Here is an 18,983-nt window from a genome sequence, read left to right on the forward strand (position 1 = left end):
CATCATTAGTTCAACATATAAATACAACAGGACACAACATTAATTTTAATAAAACAAAAACAGTTGCAAAAATAGAACATCTCAATGGCAGGATAATCAGAGAAGCAATAGAAATGGAAAAAAGACCATATTGCATGAATAAACGGGATGACACTTCACGTCTGCCTACTATTTGGAAACCTGCTCTCATAGATAGACGAATCTTGACACCATATGTGGAACATGGACCAAACATTGCACAAAAAAATCCCAACCAAATCATATTCAAACCAGCCACAAAGATAAAGCCCTGCCACCTAGTGGAGAAAAAGCGACCATACACCCGAAGCCAAGCCAATAAACACATACTGGGACTCCCAACCAATCAGAATGAAAAGGTGGAGCCATCCCAGAATACCAGCACCAGATTTGAAATTCCAACGTCAGTTAGTGCAAAATGACTACTGGCATAAGCCTGATGATGGCAGATGGGATTCTGCCGAAACGTCGCTTCTACCCTTTTAGGGATATATCCACAATTACACGGGAAGAAACCCGAAATATTAACTATACACACATACATACCCGTGAAAACTTACATAAACATATATATATATATATATATATGGGTCTTTGGTTATTTGGGTTTTCTCCCGCGTAAAATTGGAAGTGTCTTGGTGATGTTTCGACGAAGTCTCATTCGTCATCTTCAGGCTGGTGTTTTCGGCTTCATGCTTCTAGGAGCAAAGGAGCAATATATATATATATATATATATGTCTTCTTAAGTTTTCGCAGGTGTACATATACAAAAAATTAAAATCTTGGGTGTTTTCCCGCGTCATTGTAAATAACCCATAGCTTCTTGTTTTGTTTAGAAGCTATGGGTTCTATGTTGCGAGGTCAGAACTGTCGCTTATCTATATTTGTTGCTGCTGACATATGCTGGCTAGCCTGCAACTCTGTGTCCCGATTGGAGGACAGCCGAAACAAGAGCCTGAAGATGACAGGGTTGTGAGCCTGTCGAAACGTTGCTAGAAAGAATTTTTTTAAAAAATACTGGTAGGATTTTAGCTGAAGTTTTAAAGGATCTTGCAGAGTACTCTGTAAGGATTTTTAGAAGATTCTAAAGTCCCGATTCTGGTAGTCTTCAATGCATTTGTTAGGGACTTGGGTGGAAAGAGGGAGGAAATGCTTATCATCTCTGTGACACAAAGCTAGGTCTGTCTAGAAGACAGAGAAGCAAGAAGGGGGAGGTAGCGATACGGAAAGAAAAATCAGGTTCAGTTCCAAGCTGGGAATAAAATGGAGGCTGCTTAAGAAAGAAAGCTTATTGAATCAACAACAGCATGCAGTCCTGGGACAGCTACTGAACCCTTGGCTGGGTGAATGGATGGATTTTTGTAGAGATTCAACCTGGAAATAAGGAGGAATTTTCTGAGAGTGAGAGCAGTCAACCCATGGAACAGAAGTTGCCTTCAGAAGTTGTGGGAGCTTCATTACTGGAGGCTTTCAAGAAGAGACTATTTGGATCCACTCCAGTCCGGTTTCAGGCCTGGGTACAGCACGGAAACGGCATTGGTCGCGTTGGTGGATGATCTCTGGAGGGCTCGGGGTAGGGGTTATTCCTCTATCCTGGTCCTGTTAGATCTCTCAGCGGTTTTTGATACCATCGACCATGGTATCATGTTGCGCCGGCTGGAGGGACTGGGAGTGGGGGGCACCGTTTTGCGGTGGTTCTCCTCCTATCTTTCCGACCAGTCGCAATCCGTGTTGACAGGGGGGCAGCGGTCGACCCTGAGGTGCCTTGTTTGTGGGGTGCCACAAGGGTCGGTCCTCTCGCCCCTCCTGTTCAACATTTATGTGAAGCCGCTGGGTGAGATCATCCGTGGTTTTGGGGTGGAGTTCCATCAGTACGCTGATGACACTCAGCTGTACATCTCCACCCCAGACCATCCCAACGATGCCTTGGAAGTGATGTCCCAGTGCTTGGAAGCCGTGTGGGTCTGGATGGGGAGAAACAGGCTCCGACTCACCCTTCCATGACCGAGTGGCTGTGGCTGCCGGCGTCCCGGTATAGCCAGCTGGCACCATCGCTGGTTATTGGGAGCGAATCATTGGCCCCCACGGAAAGGGCCCGCAACTTGGGTGTCCTCCTGGACACACGGCTGTCTTTAGAAGGGCATACGATGGCCGTGGCCAGGGGGGCCTTCTATCAGGTCCGCCTGATACGCCAGTTGCGCCCCTTTCTGGATCGGGACTCCCTACGCACGGCCACTCAAGCACTTGTCACCTCTCGTCTGGACTATTGTAACGCTCTCTACATGGGGCTCCCCCTGAGGAGCACCCGGAGGCTCCAACTGGTGCAGAATGCGGCCGCGCGGGGGATTATGGGAGCAACGGGGCACTCCCATGTGACTCCTCTCCTGCGCGAGCTACATTGGCTCCCGGTGGACTTCCGGGTGCACTTCAAGGTGTTGGTGATCACCTTTAAAGCGCTCCATGGTTTAGGGCTGGGGTATCTACGGGACCGCCTCCTGCCACCAATTGCCTCCCACTGGCCAGTTCACTCCCACAGAGAGGGCCTCCTCAGGGTGCCGTCGGCCAGGCAATGTCAGCTGGCGACCCCCAGGGGGAGAGCCTTCTCTGTGGTAGCATCCACCCTCTAGAACAATCTACCCCCAGAGATACGAGTGATCCCAGACCTCCGGACTTTTCGTCGGGCCCTCAAAACCTATTTTTTTCAGTTAGCCGGGCTGTCCTGATTTTATGATTGGTTTTAATAATTTTGATATGGCTTTTAATTGGAATGTTTTAAATTAATGGGCCAAATTTATTTAATTATTTTGAATTTATTTTAACTTTTGTATATAAAATGTTTTATTTTTTGGCTGTTCACCGCCCTGAGTCCAAAAGGAGAAGGGCGGTATAGAAATTTGAATAAAGAAAAGAAAGTAAAGAAAGAAAGACTGGGCTTCCATTCGTCAGAAATGGTGTAGGGTCTCCTGCTTGGGCGACAGGGGTGGGGGTGGACTAGATGACCTCCAAGGTCCCTTCCAATTCGGTTAATCTGTTAATCTCTCTTTCTCTCTGTGTGTGCGTGTGCCTGTGTAAATGCCCACGGTTTCCTTGGGCCTCTGTGTTGATTTTCTGGATGGTAGCCTCCTACCTCACGTTGTAGTTCAACAGGTAACTTGAGAGAGCAGCACTTTCACCAGAATGACTCTTGAAGGCTCAAGACATGGCAAAAGAAACCACATCGACTTCCTGCCTCTGTAAAGCAGATGTGTTAGCTGGCTGGGGAATTCTGGGATTGCCATGGTTGAGAAATGGTATTGTAAACACTTCCCAGCACCTTGGAATATGCGCATGGTGCCTTCCAAGGCTTCATCCAGCACTTGTCTCATAAAGCAATAGCTCATAGGGAATAAAACTGGAGGGCTGGTGGTCCTATGCCTCCTTCACTCCTCCTGTCTTTTTTGGAGGGTACAGTTTGGCAGATTTTTTTGACTAGGTTTTTTTTGGGGGGGGAGTGGGGGGGGAGGTGATCAGAGATTTGAGCAAAGGCATTTAGCTGAAGCCACTTCTTGCCTGGGGAAGGTGGTGGGGGGTAGATTCTGGCTTTTGAAAAAGCTGGATCAAAGCTGTGACCCATCTGGGGGACTTCCTGTTTGCTGTTTGTCGCTGCCAGACGTTCCTTCGGGATCGTCAGCTTCCATCGCCTGTCAGAGCCGCCTTCACAACAGAATGGTGGCTCGAAAAACTCCGTTTCCATGAGGAAACGGAGATAGAGCCGGCAGGGGTGGGTAGAACTCTCTGCGGAGTCCCAAAAGTTTTTCCTTTACTTTTGGGACGGAGCGGATGAGATGCCCCATATCCCCAGCCGCCGCTCCGGGCTTTGGGAGACCTCTGCTAATGCAGAGCTAGGCGTCAAAAGCAAGCCTGCAAATTTAACAGACTACTCAAAGAAAATGTGAGCTGGACCTGTAATACTGAACTGCAAGTATTTTACTGATTTTTTAAAAGAAATTATTTAAGAGAGAGGAGGAAAAGAAAGAGGAAAAAAAAAAAGCCTTTTAAAAAATGGCGTCGGCTGGAGGAGAGGCAGAAAGGGAAATTCCTTCCGTTTTTTATTACTACAATGTAGCGGAATAAATACCACTGGCTACATTTGTAGACAAAACTTCGCTCCTGTGTTTTTTTCTCTTTTTCTCTCCCTTGGAGACCTGATATTGTTGTTGATTGGAAAGAAGTCTTTCTTGCTTTTTTTTTTAACAAAGTCTGCTTGGGCGGAAACATGGCACTGAGACTCATAAAGTCAGATACACAAGAAGGGGGGGGGATTCCCCCACCAACAACTTAAAGGAACAAGTCTTAATTCTTCAGTCTGAGAAACCTGATTTTAATATAATAGAATTTTTTATAGAAGAGATTGAAAGAAGGGAGGAGATTGTGAATCAGCAATTTGAAAAATTTAAGCAGGAAATTAAAGAATTGGTGAAATCTATGGCTAATGGTTTTACAGAATTTATGATGCAGTTGGACACAAATACTAATGTACTAGAGTCTAAAATGGAAGGAATTCAAGATAAACTGGACAATAGAATCCAAAAAATTGAAAATGACTTGATAAATATTCAGGATAATAGCTTAGAAGAAAAATCTAAAATGAATGCTGATAAACTGGACAATAGAATCCAAAAAATTGAAAATGACTTGATAAATATTCAGGATAATAGCTTAGAAGAAAAATCTAAAATGAATGCTGATCAAAAGTATGGTAATGCAGAAAATCTGCAACAGAAGATTGAAAAAGAGATTTTAATGGCACAATATAATTTCACAGAATATGCGATAAGATTAAGAGGTTTGCAGGAAAATAATAGAGATGATTTAAGGAAAATATCTTCTGAATTTCTAGCTGGGATTCTAAAGGTTCAACCTGATGAAGTGTTTTGTAGGATTGACAGAGTTTATCGAATTAACTCCTGGATTGCCAAGCATAGGCAATTGCCTAGAGATGTGGTGATTTATTTTACAGACAGAGAAATTAGGAATAACATCGTGCAAAATTCCTTCAATTCTAAGTTGCAATTGTATGGAAGAAAGATTTGGATTTACAAGGAACTCCCACCTAAGATATTGATGGAAAGGAAGAAATTTGGTTTTCTGGTGAATGAGTTAAAAAAGAGAAATATCTTATACAGGTGGGACGCCCCAGTTGGTATTATATTTAGATATCAAGGAGAAAGATATCAGCTAAACACTGTTGAAAGAGCGGAAGAATTTTATCAAAATAGGTTGAAAATGAACTTAACGTCTTCAGGTATAATACAGGATAAGCAGAAGGAGCCGGAAATAAAGGTAAAATATCGAAATATAGAGACTGTACCAGAAGAATTGCCTTTGGATTTATTGGATACCCCAGCTGGATTATCTACAAATCTGAGAGAAGTGGCATCTAATCTTATGGTGATGACTTATCAAGGCAAGGATAAGCATGGAAACCAATTAGGTGAAATACAAGGGATAAAAAAGAAATATGAGATACAAAAACAAAACCAACAAGACCAATCTACAAAGCAGAACAAAATCTGACCGGATGATACACAATTTGTAGAAAAGAAACCAGGATGGAAAACAAACCCACAAAAAGAAAAGAAAAAAAAAAAAAAGAAATAGGTGGCATAAAAATAGAAATTTCTAAATCAGGCAACAGTGAAGCCAGTGACTTTAAAATATGAATTATTATGTGTAAATACAGAAGAGGCGACGTATTGGTTAATATCATCCTGAAGATTGTGGCAGATCTCTGCATGGCCGTAATTTGGGGACGTGAAATGAGCCTTAAACTGATGGATTTGAATTATCCATTTTGGAATTTTTTTTGTGTGTTGATAAATATATTATATTATCTCGTTACAAGGCAAGAGAATTATGCTGGGGCATGCAGAAGATCGGGTTGTTACCCACTACGATGACGGGAATTAATAATCCTGATGAAACCCATAATTATTACTATATGGAATATAATTATAATGTCACTCGGGTGGTTGTTTTTACTTTTATATATATAAGAAGATATTTACTACTGATGGGGGCAGATATGATTGAAGATCTTGAATAAACTGTTGCACCAGCAAGTTATGTTACCCGATTATGGATGTTGGTTCCACCAATCCAGTGGAAAGATCTTAAAGAAGATACTATATGGATTATAAATTTAAAGTTATTGTCTTTTCTTTTTTTTTTTTTTTATTTAGATATAATGGAAAATATAGACATAGATTTTTAAGTAGTGTGGGCAGTGAATTAATGATATTAAGAAATGTTGTGTATGGTAATTTTGCTTGATAGTGGGTGAATAAGCTAGTTAGTAGATTGATTAGTCTAAGAAAAGGGATTTTTAAGTGATATATTTAGGGGAGTGGAGGAAATGGATAGAGTGGAATAAATGTTAAACTAGATTTGATGGGGAAGGCTGTTTTGAAATGTCATAGTAATATACATAGAAGATTAAATGTTAAAGTAGGACTTATTGTATATTTTTAAAGTGGAGAAGTTATTTTATAATGTCATAGTATAATGTCTTTTTTTTTTTCCTTTTTTTCCCTTTCTTTTCTCTTTTCTGAAATGTATGGATAAAGGGGGATGTTATAATATTAATAATATTTTTAGTAAGTAAAGGTCAATATCTAGAGGAGGGAGTAAGTAATCTGTTATGAATTAGGTTTTTTTTTTGTTATGAAGAAGTCACGGGGGGGATGGGTGGGGTGGGGAGGGGGGGATAGGGAGGGGGAGGGAGAGGGGGGGGAAAAAGGGGGAAAAATCTGTATTTGAAAACTTTTTCAATAAAAAAAAAAAAAAAAAGCTGTGACCCATCTGGAGACTGTTGGGATTTATGGTGGTCCTGGATTAAGTTCTTCCTGATTTCCAAATTCTTTATAGGAAGGGAGGGGAGCCCTCTCCAGTGGACCGCAAGGCGACCTGCAAGATCTTTGCCAACAAAAGGTTGGCAAGAAGCAGCAGCCCCCCCCTCCCTCTTTGATCCAGCATTCCCTCTTGGGCATTTCTGTTGCCCCCACCTGTTTCTGAGCCCTGTATTCATGCTGGTGTGACTTGCTGCAACTTGTGGACAAACAATTCCTCCCCAGGGCTTGCATGCAAATGCTGGAAAGAGAGGAGGGGGGGATCCAGCCCCTGAAGGAGGTTGGTCTGCCAGATTGATGGATAAGCAGCTCCCAGCAATAGCTCTGGAACAGCTTCCTTGCAACTATTTCTCTTCCCCCTCAGCCCCCGCCCGCTTGTATCTGGGATTGGGAAGAAGTGGCAAAGGACGCTGCTCGTGTCGCTCAGCATAACATCCACACAGCTGCAGATACACCTAAGGCAGAGCAGGCGTCCAGCGCAGCCTGGCTTCCAAGCAGGACGTGGAAGGAGAAAAGCTGGGAAAGGATTTGCTTGCCTCCTAAGCCTTTCCGTCTTCATGCGTGGCTTTGATTGCTGGGAAAACTGACCAGCCTGGAGGAACAGAAAGCAAACTCCACACTTTTGAAGAGCTCTGCGGAGACAGGAAGCAGGAAAATCTAGTGGAAATTAAAAGAAACAGACAGTAACTGTAGGAACTTAAGAGGAAGGAAACAATCACCATTCCAAGCTGGATCTGAAAAATCTGGAGGAGCGTTGAGATCAGGACAGGCACTAAAAGGAGAGAAGTTGGGAGAAGGGGGACATCCCTCCAGGTCCCCTTGATTCTGGAGAGAAGAAAACTTTTCTGTTGCCTTGTCTTCTCCCAGCCATGAACAGGCACATGTGGTTCTCTTCTCCACACGTCTCCAAGTCATTCAGTTGGGTGGGAAGATCCAACAGCACCAGCTCCATCCTCTTTTCATTCCACAATCGATCCTCCTTCCACGAGGACCTGGACGTAAAGCCCACGGGAGAATTTGAGAGTGGCACCGGTTACAAAGAGGAATCGCAGAGCCAGATGGTGAAAGCTCTCCTGATTGTGGCTTATTCTGCCATTATTTGCATCTCGCTTTTTGGCAATGTTGTGGTGTGCCATGTGGTGGTCAAGAACAAGAGGATGCACTCAGCCACCGGCCTTTTCATTGTCAATTTGGCTGCAGCCGATATCCTGATCACCCTCCTGAACATGCCTTTCACCCTGGTAAGTAACCCTGGCCCCACAATTGCCTTCCTAAAGAGGGGCCCCCAATGCAGACTCCTCCACTGAAAGACCGGTCGATTGGGCCAGTCGCTGGGGCTCAGGATTCCCCAGGGAAAGTTCTAGAGAAGTCCAATGGATTTGGGGTCCTTCCTTCCTTCCTTTTTGCCCAAGGCACCAGGACTTAAAGCTTAGGAAAAGCACCTCAGCTCTGAAAAAGTGTTTCGTTTGCCAAACTTTTTTGCTAGAAGAGGAGTCTGTGAGATCTGAAAAGATGTAGTCTTGAGAAATTGTTGAAGGTCACCTCCTGGGTTAGTCTTGTTTTGCTTTGTTCAAGTCCGTGATCCAGTCCATCTTATTATACTCCCAAGTAGAACTTTCAAAGAACAGAGAGGAATGGATGAGGAAGAGAGTTTGGAGGAGGGTGGTCCTTCAAAGTTGAAGCTGTGATGTGTTTTCTTGAGGAGAATGATGGGGCTTAAGATCCTATACACTTGGAAGTCATTGGGCTGTGTAGGCTGCTCCAGGCATGGTCTTTGCAGAAATTGTGCTAAGCTGAAGGCATTCCAGAAACATTGCCCCTCTCCCATGGAATTCTCCTTCCAATCCCCACCTCCACCAAAATCTCCCCAGGAATGGGATGTCCACTAGCTCCTTTCTTTGAGGGCTTTCATGGTGACCTGAGTAAGGTTGTGACCTTTGCCTGGTCCCACCTGAGCACCGAAAGTTGACGTGGCATCCTAAAGATGGGAGGAACCTTTCTTCCTAGATGTTTGAGTTTGTGGCTTGAATAGCTGTAACAACAGCCTATGAAGTCTGGGTGGTTGGGTTCATACCCAACACCCAGGTGCCCAAAACAACTTGCTCTGCTCACAGGCAGTGCATTCTTCACCAAGGTCTGAGCCACGCCACCTGTGATCAATCAGTGTTCAATAGTTCGTTCAATTAATGAGTGGGTGGGTTTCTCTCAATCTGTTGCATTACAAGCTATCCATTTTAACAGAGTCCGGTTAATTCAGCGAGCAGTTGAGTTTAGATGTTCAGCTGTTTCTCCCAGCCTAATGTACCCAATAAGTCTGCTTTGAGAAGACTTAAAGCAGAGGTCCCCCACTCCTGGGCCTTGCCCCAGTACTGGGCTGTGGCTTGTTTGGAACTGGCCACAGAAGCAGTGGGCATGCACACCTGTGCACGCAGCTGCACTTGTGTGAGCAGCGGGCGAGTGTACATGTGTGCCCAGCTCCATTTGTGTGAGTGGCAGGTGATGAGCAGCTGATGCGCATGCCTGCCACATGTGCAAACGGAGCTGCACGTGTGCCTGCTGCTCATGTGAAACCATCCCCTCTCAAAAGGGGATGGCTGCTGTACCATCTGGCTTCTGCTGGAGGAGAGGCATGGGACAAGCCCAAGGGGAGCCTGCCTTAGACCTGATTCTAGGCGGAGCCTAACTTTCTCTTCTAGGTGCGCTTTGTCAGCAGTACCTGGGTTTTTGGAAAACTGATGTGCCATATAAGTCGCTTTGTCCAGTATTGCTCCATCCATGTGTCCGCACTGACCTTTGCCGCCATTGCTCTGGACCGTCACCAGGTAAGGGCCGCTCTAGAATCTCTTCTGGGAACTATTTATTTATTTATTTATTTATTTATTTATTTATTTATTTATTTATTTATTTATTTATTTATTTATTTATTGGTTCGAGACCTTAGTGCCTTCCGCCGTGCCCTTAAAACCCACTTTTTCCAGCAAGCCGGGCTGGCTTAAGAAGAAATTTTAAATGTTTTAATTGGTTTGTATTTTTAATTCTGGGCCAAATTTATATATATTTTAATTGTTTTTAATATTTGTATTTCATGTTTTTTAATTCTGGCTGTACACCGCCCTGAGTCCTCAGCGAGAAGGGCGGTATATAAATTTAAAAATAAATAAATAAATAAATAAATAAATAAATAAATAAATAAATAAATAAATAAATAAATAAATTTAGATGCCGCCCTTCTCCGGAGACTCAGGGCGGCTTACAATGCATTAAGCAATAGCCTTCATACTTTTGTATATACCTGCTTAGTAGGGCTTTCGCCCCCCCCCTAAGCGGTGTTCTTTTTTTATACAAAGTCAGCTTATTGCCCCCACAAACCGGGTCCTCATTTTACCTACCTTAGAAAGGATGGAAGGCTGAGTCAACCTTGAGCCTGGTGAGATTTGAACTCGCAGTAATTGCAGGCAGCTGGCAGCTAAGTGCTACTTTAACAGCAGTTTAGTCCACTGCACCACCAAGGCTCCTTTAAAAAATCTCTAATCTCTTTGTTTCAATTTTCAAAACATCTCACAATGTAAACAATCCTCGACTTACAACCATGCGTTCAGTGACCTTTCAAAGTTACAACAGCACTGAAAAAAAAGTAATTTATGATCATTTTTCATACTTACGACCATGGCAACATCCTCATAGTCACAAGATCAAAGTTGGGACACTTGGCCACTGGCTCATTATGACGGCTGCTGTGTCCCAAGGACACGCGATTCTCTTTTGCGACCTTTGTTGACAAACAAAGTCAATGGGGAAGCCAGATTCACTTAACAGCCCTGTGACTAACTTAATGACTGCAGTGATTCACTTAACAACGAGGGCAAGAAAGGTCGTAACATGGAGCAAAACTCATTTAACAACTGCCTCGTTTAGCAACAGAAATGTTGGGCTCAATTATGGTCATTAAGTCAAGGACCACCTTTAATACATCCTTTAAAAAATACCTATAATGTAAAAATTAAGCAGCGGTGTAATAATGTACCTATATTAGTATTGTACAATTAAAAATGTAGTTTAGAATAGGTACACACTGCTCTATTTTTCATATGTGTGTGTATGTGTATTTATATATGAGAAAGAAAAAATGAAATGAATCTATTAGATTGCCTATGAAAAAAATCAGAAAGGAAATAATAAAAAAAACTTCTCCCAAATGTTAACAAAAAAGTTTTATGCTAGAACTAAAAATTAAAACATTTGAATTTCTAAGCCATCATGATATATAAATATAAAAGTAGGTAGGGAAGGAAGGAAGGAAGGAAGGAAGGAAGGAAGGAAGGAAGGAAGGAAGGAAGGAAGGACGGACCTTACTGTCTTCGATTTTTTGGTGATCCACTTTTAAACATGCTTTGAACCAAGGCCCAGCAAAATCACATGTGCTGATCTTGGCTCTTTACTACCCCAAACTCAGACTCAGCTCTGCACTAAGAGAATATCTTGTTCTGCAGCTGGAATAAATGGTGCAGCTGCAGCTGGGGAAGGGAAGGCATCCCACCAGAAGATGCTGATTATTAGTGGAAGTGGATTCACCAAGATTGAAATGAATTTGCCCTGAAGCGTTGACCATCGGGGTTCACAGGGACATCCCAAAGGCCGTCAAAAAGGTCAAGCTCATACACACAACTCTAAACCGTAGACACCCCTTTTGTGCTACCTGGTTGGGTGTCTTGATGGGGTTTCCGCCTGCTTAACTCTGACTCTCTTTTAGGCTATCATGCATCCCTTCAAGCCCCGAATGTCCCTCGTGAAAGGAGGGTTGTGCATCCTGGCCATTTGGGTGATGGCCAGTTGCTTCTCTCTGCCCTACGCCATCCACCAGAACCTCGTGAGGCTGCCTTACGGGTAAGACTGACCAAGATCACCAAAGAGAAAAAGGAAGGCCTCTCATCCGCCATCACTCTCAACATCAGAAATGATGGACAAGGATTGGGGAGGGATTGAAACCTTCTCCCCAGGCACTTCCCACGGGGGAGAGGCTTGTACTGTGACACTGCGCTGGCCTTTGTGCAGATTTTGGTACACACCAGTGGTGAAATCTAAAATTTGTTACTACTGGTTCTGTGGGCGTGGCTTAGTGGGAGGGTGTAATGTGACTGGATGGGCGTGGCCAATTTTTTTTTTTTACTTTTAAAACTATTTTTTACATGTAAAAAAATGCTTTTGAAAGGCTCTGACGATCCCAGCTGAGTTGCCTGATCATCAGAGGGCTTTTAAAAAACCCTCTGCCGATCAGGCAACTCAGCTGGGCTCGTCAGAGCTTGGATCGTCAGAGGCATTTAAAAGAAAAAAAGCCTCTGATGATCGCCCAGCTGGGCATGGGGGGCAGGGGCAGGGATTTTTGCTACCGGTTCTCCGAACTGCCCGCCGCCATCACTACCTACTTGCCCGAGCCGGTCCGAACCGGGAGCATTTCACACCTGGTACACACCCTTCTGGCATGCCTTTCATGCGTATGATTCTGTGTTGTGTTTGGCATTCCCGAGAATGCATGTACTATATGTGTAGAGGAGAGCCACTTTGGTGTAAAACACCAGCCTAGAAACCAGGACATCCTTGAGTTTCTGGCCCTGGTTTAGGCACAGAAGCCAGCCGGGTGACTTTGGGCCGGTCACTCACTCTCAGCCCCAGGAAGAAGGCAAGGGCAAACCGTTTGTGAAAATCTTGCGAAGAAAACTTCAGAGGCGAGTCCAGGTGTTTCCTAAGAATCAAGACAGACTCAAAGGCACAAGCACACACACAAATGTACAGAGTAGGTGTATATAGTTATATATTTAAATTTCCATAAATTATCTTGAATGGTTTAATAGTCAAAATGAAACCCAATAATGTTTTAAAAATTAACATATGAATGGATGGAAAAATACAAGTAAAGCCTTGCTATTCATGCATCTTTGCTTCATATTTGGTAAGTGCATATTTCAAAATAATTTGGAAGTGATTGCAATTGTCTGTCCCCTGTTTCTAAAGAGGTAATGCAATTGCCTCTCCCCTTCTTTTCAAGCTATTACGCAAACCTGAAAGAAAAAACGATTCCTGATTTAAGGAATTCAGCCATAAAAGATTCTTTCCAAGTAGCTTTTTCTCCCAGGCTTCTGCTGTGTTCATGCAAGATCAAAAAGCATTTCTTCCAAACAATCTGCAAAGCACGGGCAGCTCTCTTTTATCCTGACAGAGTCCAAGCTGAGATCCAGTCGGTAAAAAATTGATAATAATCAGGCAATACAATTAACTGTTGGACTCATTGATTGTAACATGGTATGAGTAACAATTTAAAAAATAATTTCATCTAAGTACTGGTATCTATGTTTTTGAAAATTGCTTGTGCCTCTATTAACTTCGTCCACCAAATAATTTTGGCCAAAATCTTTACAAAACGATACTTTTGCCAGTTGCATCAGAAATTGCTCTCAGTGATTTGTCTGATTTGTCTGAACGGGTGAGCTGACAAAAGAGGAGCTGTGTTGTCCATCCTCTTTCAAGCAGAAAATGAGAGGAGATAGAAAGGAGACTTGATCCCTGCCACCTGTGGCAGGATGGACCTTTCAAAGGGCAACATCTTCCACTAAACATGGTTTCATCATCTTCTGTCTTCCAGAAACAGGACCATCCGGATGGCGTGCCTCTCCAGCTTCCCTCCTCCGACAGCTCTCTACTGGAAGTACTTGGACATGGCCACTTTTGTGCTTCTGTATCTCCTGCCCTTGGCAGTGACCTCTGTCACTTACATATCGGTGGCCAAGAAACTCTGGATGAGGAACGCCATTGGCGATGTGACCATGGACCAATATTATGCCCAGCAGCGGAAAAAGAAGATGACCCTGAGGATGTTGATGGTGGTCGTGATGGTGTTTGGGGTCTGCTGGTTCCCCCTGAATTGCTACTTGATCCTCATGTCCAGCCAAGCCATCGATCGCAACAATGGCCTTTACTTTGCTTTCCACTGGTTTGCCATGAGTAGTGCCTGCTACAACCCCTTCATTTACTGCTGGCTCAATGAAGGTTTCCGCACAGAACTCAGGGCCCTGCTGGGAATGTGCTGTAAGAAGCAGGCTTCCAGCAGTCAGTCCCTGCGGTCCCTATCGGCTGCCTTCAGGCTCATCTGGGATGGCATTAATTGCTGCAAACAAGAGGCCGCCACTCAGCGGACAAGGGAGTCGTCTCACAGGAACTCTGCACAGACGGACATCTCTATTGTCGAGTTGATCACAACAGGCACCTTGAATGTGGAATGAAGCAGCCTCACTCCGGTTTAGTAACACTTCTGTAGTTGGGTCATCTACTGTCCAGCCCTTTGCCACACCCACATCTCGGGCTTTCTGACAAGAATTTATCACATCAGCATTACACGAGTGGACATCACTTTAGGTTGCTGCTTTCCATGAGTGATGGGGAAAATTGCAGTCCAAAAGCCTTGACGTCAGTGTTGATACCTTCATTGTCTGGAGCCCAACCCAGTGTTTCATGAAATGTTTCTCGGGCCTGACTGCTTTACGATATGTGGACTTCAACGCCCAGAATTTCTCCAGCCAGCATGGAGAAGTCCACGTATCTTAAAGTGGCCAAAGTTGAGAAACGCTGGTTTTAACAAGTCATTATTTTGAAAGAAAATAATCTGCAGACCAAAACGATGTAGATAAACATTGGGCAGAAGAAGAGGCAGCTTTCTCTGTGCTTTGCCTAAAAGAAAGCTACAGATTTGAACACCCATTTGTGACTGAAATAAATCAGGCTGGGGAGCTTCAGAGGCCTCAGCAGGGACAGAATTCGCTTTCAGGTGAGACGGTCTGGAAATTCACTTCATTATTTTTAGCAAACACTCGGTGGCAGGAGCAGGAGGTAAAAGTAGCAGCAGCCCACAATTCCTGGGGCAAGGCTGGGATTTTTCACCCACTTGGGAGTGGGTATGTTTTGAGCAATGACTTCAGTCTCAAAGTGATAGCAATTATGATGCGATACTTAAATTTGGTGTGCTTTTGGAAAAGCGGCCACAGGAAAGGGATCTTGTGGAATCAAACGCAGGACCCCACAACCAATAATCACGGCTCACTGCAGAATTTATTTACTCAGCGTGCCCTGGAGGAATTCCCTGGGGAAAAGCATGGGAAGGACTGCTGCAAGCAAAAGGACACACTCACATTTATACATTGCTGGAAAGGAGGAGAAAATGATGCGGTCATACGTATGCATAGGCAACGGGTAATGTAAGCACCGATATTTATAATTCGCTTTAACAAAACTCATGTTACTTCTCCATCCTGCTCCCATTACAATCCTCAAGAAAGAGTTATTGTCTTAATAAAAAGAACCATAGCTGTTAAGTTGCCATAGCAATTTTGATAAAGCGTACTGAGAGCCAAGCCCTTCAAGGTTGCCTCAATCAGCACACATTCCTTCCTGTGTTTTTCTCTTGCTAACATTTCTGACCCCAAAGAACGCAGCACACACAAAGTCTGTACGAACCTTAGTTTACTAAAATAAAATCAGGGTTTTTTTTTCAAACAAAGGCTCTTAATTAACTTTCTTAACAGCCTGCAAAAATCCAAAGAATAAATAATCTTAATCTTACTATGGTTGGCAGAAAGCCCAGAAGCAATTTGCAGAGAACTAAGATCAAGGAGAGTGAACGAAGTTGTTCCCTGCAAATTGCTTCAGTCGGCATTCCTCCTTAAATAGGCTAAGGGAGTGGCCAATTAGCCCCAAGCCTTACTCTCGAGGAGACCTCCTCCTGAGGAGCCACTCCTGCCTTTTGGCAGCTCTGCGTGCCCGTGCATCGAGAAGAGGCTCCTCCTCTTCACTTAAGGGAGCTTCTGGAGGTTCTGAAGGCCCTGGCTGAATCCCTGCCTCTGGCACCACATCTTCTCCAGCCTCCTCATTGTCTGACTCGAGTGCCAGCTGCACAGACTGCTGGCGCAGCACCACACCAGCCTCCTTGCTGTCCGAATCAGCTACAATCCGCACAGGCCGCATACGGGCCACAACAAATGGTAACCACCATGGTGCAATCAAAGCTCCACCTGGTTTTTAAGTGCATCATATATGCAGCATCCTTAAAAACACGGGCAGAGCATTGATCCCTTCATCATGGTCACCACCATCTTGAATATTTTTACCCTCTTCAGCGGATAGCCCTAGCTCAAAGGAACTTGTTCTGGATTGGGACCACGTGCTCACCCATCAAAATTTCAGCTGTAGCAAAGGAAGCCCCACTCTTCTGCCTTCGGCCATTCCTTGTACGGCTGAAGACACCAGTTCCCCAAATCCCCCAGGATGGGACCCGATTAGAGCAAAAGATTGCAGAGGAAGGAAAACGAAGAGCCTTAAAGTGCACCTTCCCAAAGAATAGAACTCTGTGCAAACATCATACAGAGGACTAGAAACATGCTGTTTCTACACTGTGAAAGCGGACAGCCTCCCTCCCAAGGAAGTCGGCCTAGTCATTGTGCTGCAGATCAGAAGGGTATTTCTGGATCAGAAATGTCCACCTCTTCAGCCAAGACGGATGGCTTTGAGAAGCCTGGATAGCTCACGAAGGAAGATGCTCACAAAGCCATGGTGGAGATCAGGTGTGAAAGGCTGACCCTCCCATGAACAGTTGTGATGTCTCAACATTGCTGATGGTGCAGAAGCCCATCATGCTGACATGGCCAACCGAAGGGATGAAACAGAGGCACAGAACTTCGGTCTGCAGAAATATTACTTCAATCCACCAGGGAGATGCCACCCCTCAACAAGCTTCCTTCTCCACATTCCTCTGCCTCTGAGCAGAACTGGATCCTTTCAGATCATTCTACCTGATCTCTTCTCATGGCACAAATTTCATTCAGAGAACTTACACTGTGACCGTGGCTTTTGCTACTAAAGCTGGTATCCTTTCCTAAATAAAGCAACTTCAGATTAAGATAAAACTCTGCAGATCTTTTGCTGTTTCATCGGTTCAGTTTGCAAAAAAGGCTCTACTTGGTTTTTATTCTTCTCATATGCTTTTTACTTATCAGAGTTGCATTTAATACAGGAACCCTGTCTGGGAGCCCATTCTGAATCCAGAGTCACTGGGAGTTAGGCAGTATATAAATTCAATTTATATGTTCTTCACATAGAAAATCAGATGTTCAGGTTGGATTTGGCATTTTTGTCTATCTATTAAGTTCTTTCCAAGGGATGTGAATGTTTGATAGTGTTAAAGGTCTCACTGCAGGATGTCAGCTGTTCTGAGTAAAGCTGCCTTTTGCAACTGCCTTTTGCTGACTGACAGCAAATTTGTCAATTCCTATGGTGTTCCAGTCCAGTTGTTTTGGGATTGCACCCAAGGCGCCTATTGGTACTATAATGGGTAGTTGCACAGTCAGCCAGAAGTTTAGATTGGATTTGGCATTTTTGTCTACAGTACCTATTATTCTATATCACAACAATGTGAAGTTATAGCTGCCAATTCTTCAGCTGGTGTTGGTCTTCATAAATATCAGGTTTTTCCTAAGAACCAAGTATTGTTGTAATATATGCATAGTATATGTGTGGATCCAAGCAGTGTGACCCTTTGTAACTGGCCAATGGGAATTTTGTCAACATGCAGGATTTTGGGGTAAGGCGCTCAACTGTGATGATAACTATCAGGATCACCACAATTGGTTTATGCCATGATTTTCAACTTCACTTTCCAGATCTTAATACTTTGTGAGCTTCTCCAATTCTTTGCCGTCTATTCTACCATCCCCTGGTATCCCCACATCCATTATCTTGCTGGTTTGCTTCCCCTTCCAACAAATAGCAATATAGCACTTAGACTTATGTACCACTTCACAATGCTTTAGAGCCCTCTCTAAGTGGTTTACAGAGTCAGTGTATTGTCACCAACTATCTGAGTCTTCATTTTACTGACCACAGAAGGGTGGAAGGCTGAGTCAACCTTCAGACGGTCAGGATTAGAATAGAATAGAATAGAATAGAATAGAATAGAATAGAATAGAATAGAATAGAATAGAATAGAATAGAATAGAATAGAATAGAATAACAGAGTTGGAAGGGACCTTGGAGGTCTTCTAGTCCAACCTCCTGCCCAGCCAGGAAACCCTACACCACTTCAGACAAATGGTTGTCCAACATCTTCTTAAAAATTTCCAGTGTTGGAGCACCCACAACTTCTGAAGGGAAGCCGTTCCACTGATGAATTGTTCCAGCTTCCAAAATAAATCCAGCTTCATATAAACAATAATCTGGAAAAGCACTCTCTCTTCCTAGGTCTTATCAGATGCCCTATTTTAATTAATATTCTCTGCAAGTGGGGGGGGGCAGCAAACCTAGGCCTACCCAACCACTGAAATGGATTATGGAGTGACATTCTGTGTTGTTTACAATTCTCTGGTTTGAAGTCACCTGGAGATTCAGAAGTAATTTCCAGGAAAAACACCATTGCTCAAATGCTATGAACTCCTGCCTCTGGCTGAAGACCTGGGAGAGAAATGCAAGTATTTCATGCAATGATAAGCAGGCTTAATGATCATAATGCTTGCCAGGAAGTCGCTGCAGAAGAAAGAGACACAGAAAGATTAGCCCAGAGTTGGATGTCGTTGGTATAAATACACTCCAGACCGGATTCACGATGTATGGCGAGACACACTTTCTACAAACTAATTAATGATGAGCAGAAAACAGGCTGCTTCGTGGTCCAGAATGGCTGCGTTTACACAATACATTTAACTTGTTTACTGACCTGAACAATTCTCTGGGTTTCCACAGTGCTGTGAATCCCAAGCCAATGAAATACGTTGCCTTCACATCTCCAAAACAAACCAGGGAAAAACTGCTCTTGAAGTGATTTGGTTTACCCTGCGTCACGCGCACAGTCACTGCCAAAGGTGGAATTTTCATCACGCTGCCACTGCTGACTTGTTTAAGTGGACCTGAGGACACCCTGGCCGTTGCCTTTCCTAAATACAGGTCTTCTCCAGACTGACTGATCCCCTTTAAAGAGTGCTGCCAGCAATCCAGCTGCAGGAAGCCTCCACAGAAGCTCAAAAGCCGTTGGGGGCAAAGGCGGC

At 43.8% G+C, this 18,983-nt stretch overlaps 2 protein-coding genes across 8 annotated transcripts in view; one reads left to right on the top strand and one right to left on the bottom strand.

The window, feature by feature from the left end:
- The window catches only part of STARD8 (StAR related lipid transfer domain containing 8), a 120,423-nt gene that overhangs the window by 19,933 nt on the left and 81,507 nt on the right, over positions 1 to 18,983 (bottom strand). The window lies entirely within an intron of this gene.
- Positions 7,164 to 17,613, top strand: GPR83 (G protein-coupled receptor 83). Its single transcript, XM_034434963.2, has 4 exons — positions 7,164 to 8,147; positions 9,603 to 9,728; positions 11,657 to 11,790; positions 13,544 to 17,613. The coding sequence occupies exons 1-4, from the start codon at positions 7,776 to 7,778 to the stop codon at positions 14,178 to 14,180; spliced, it is 1,269 nt and encodes a 422-aa protein (XP_034290854.2). The 5' UTR covers positions 7,164 to 7,775; the 3' UTR covers positions 14,181 to 17,613.

This window comes from Pantherophis guttatus, chromosome 12 (genome assembly GCF_059756535.1).
Source record: "Pantherophis guttatus breed Tessera chromosome 12, ASM5975653v1, whole genome shotgun sequence".
NCBI classification, from domain to species: Eukaryota; Metazoa; Chordata; class Lepidosauria; order Squamata; family Colubridae; genus Pantherophis; species Pantherophis guttatus.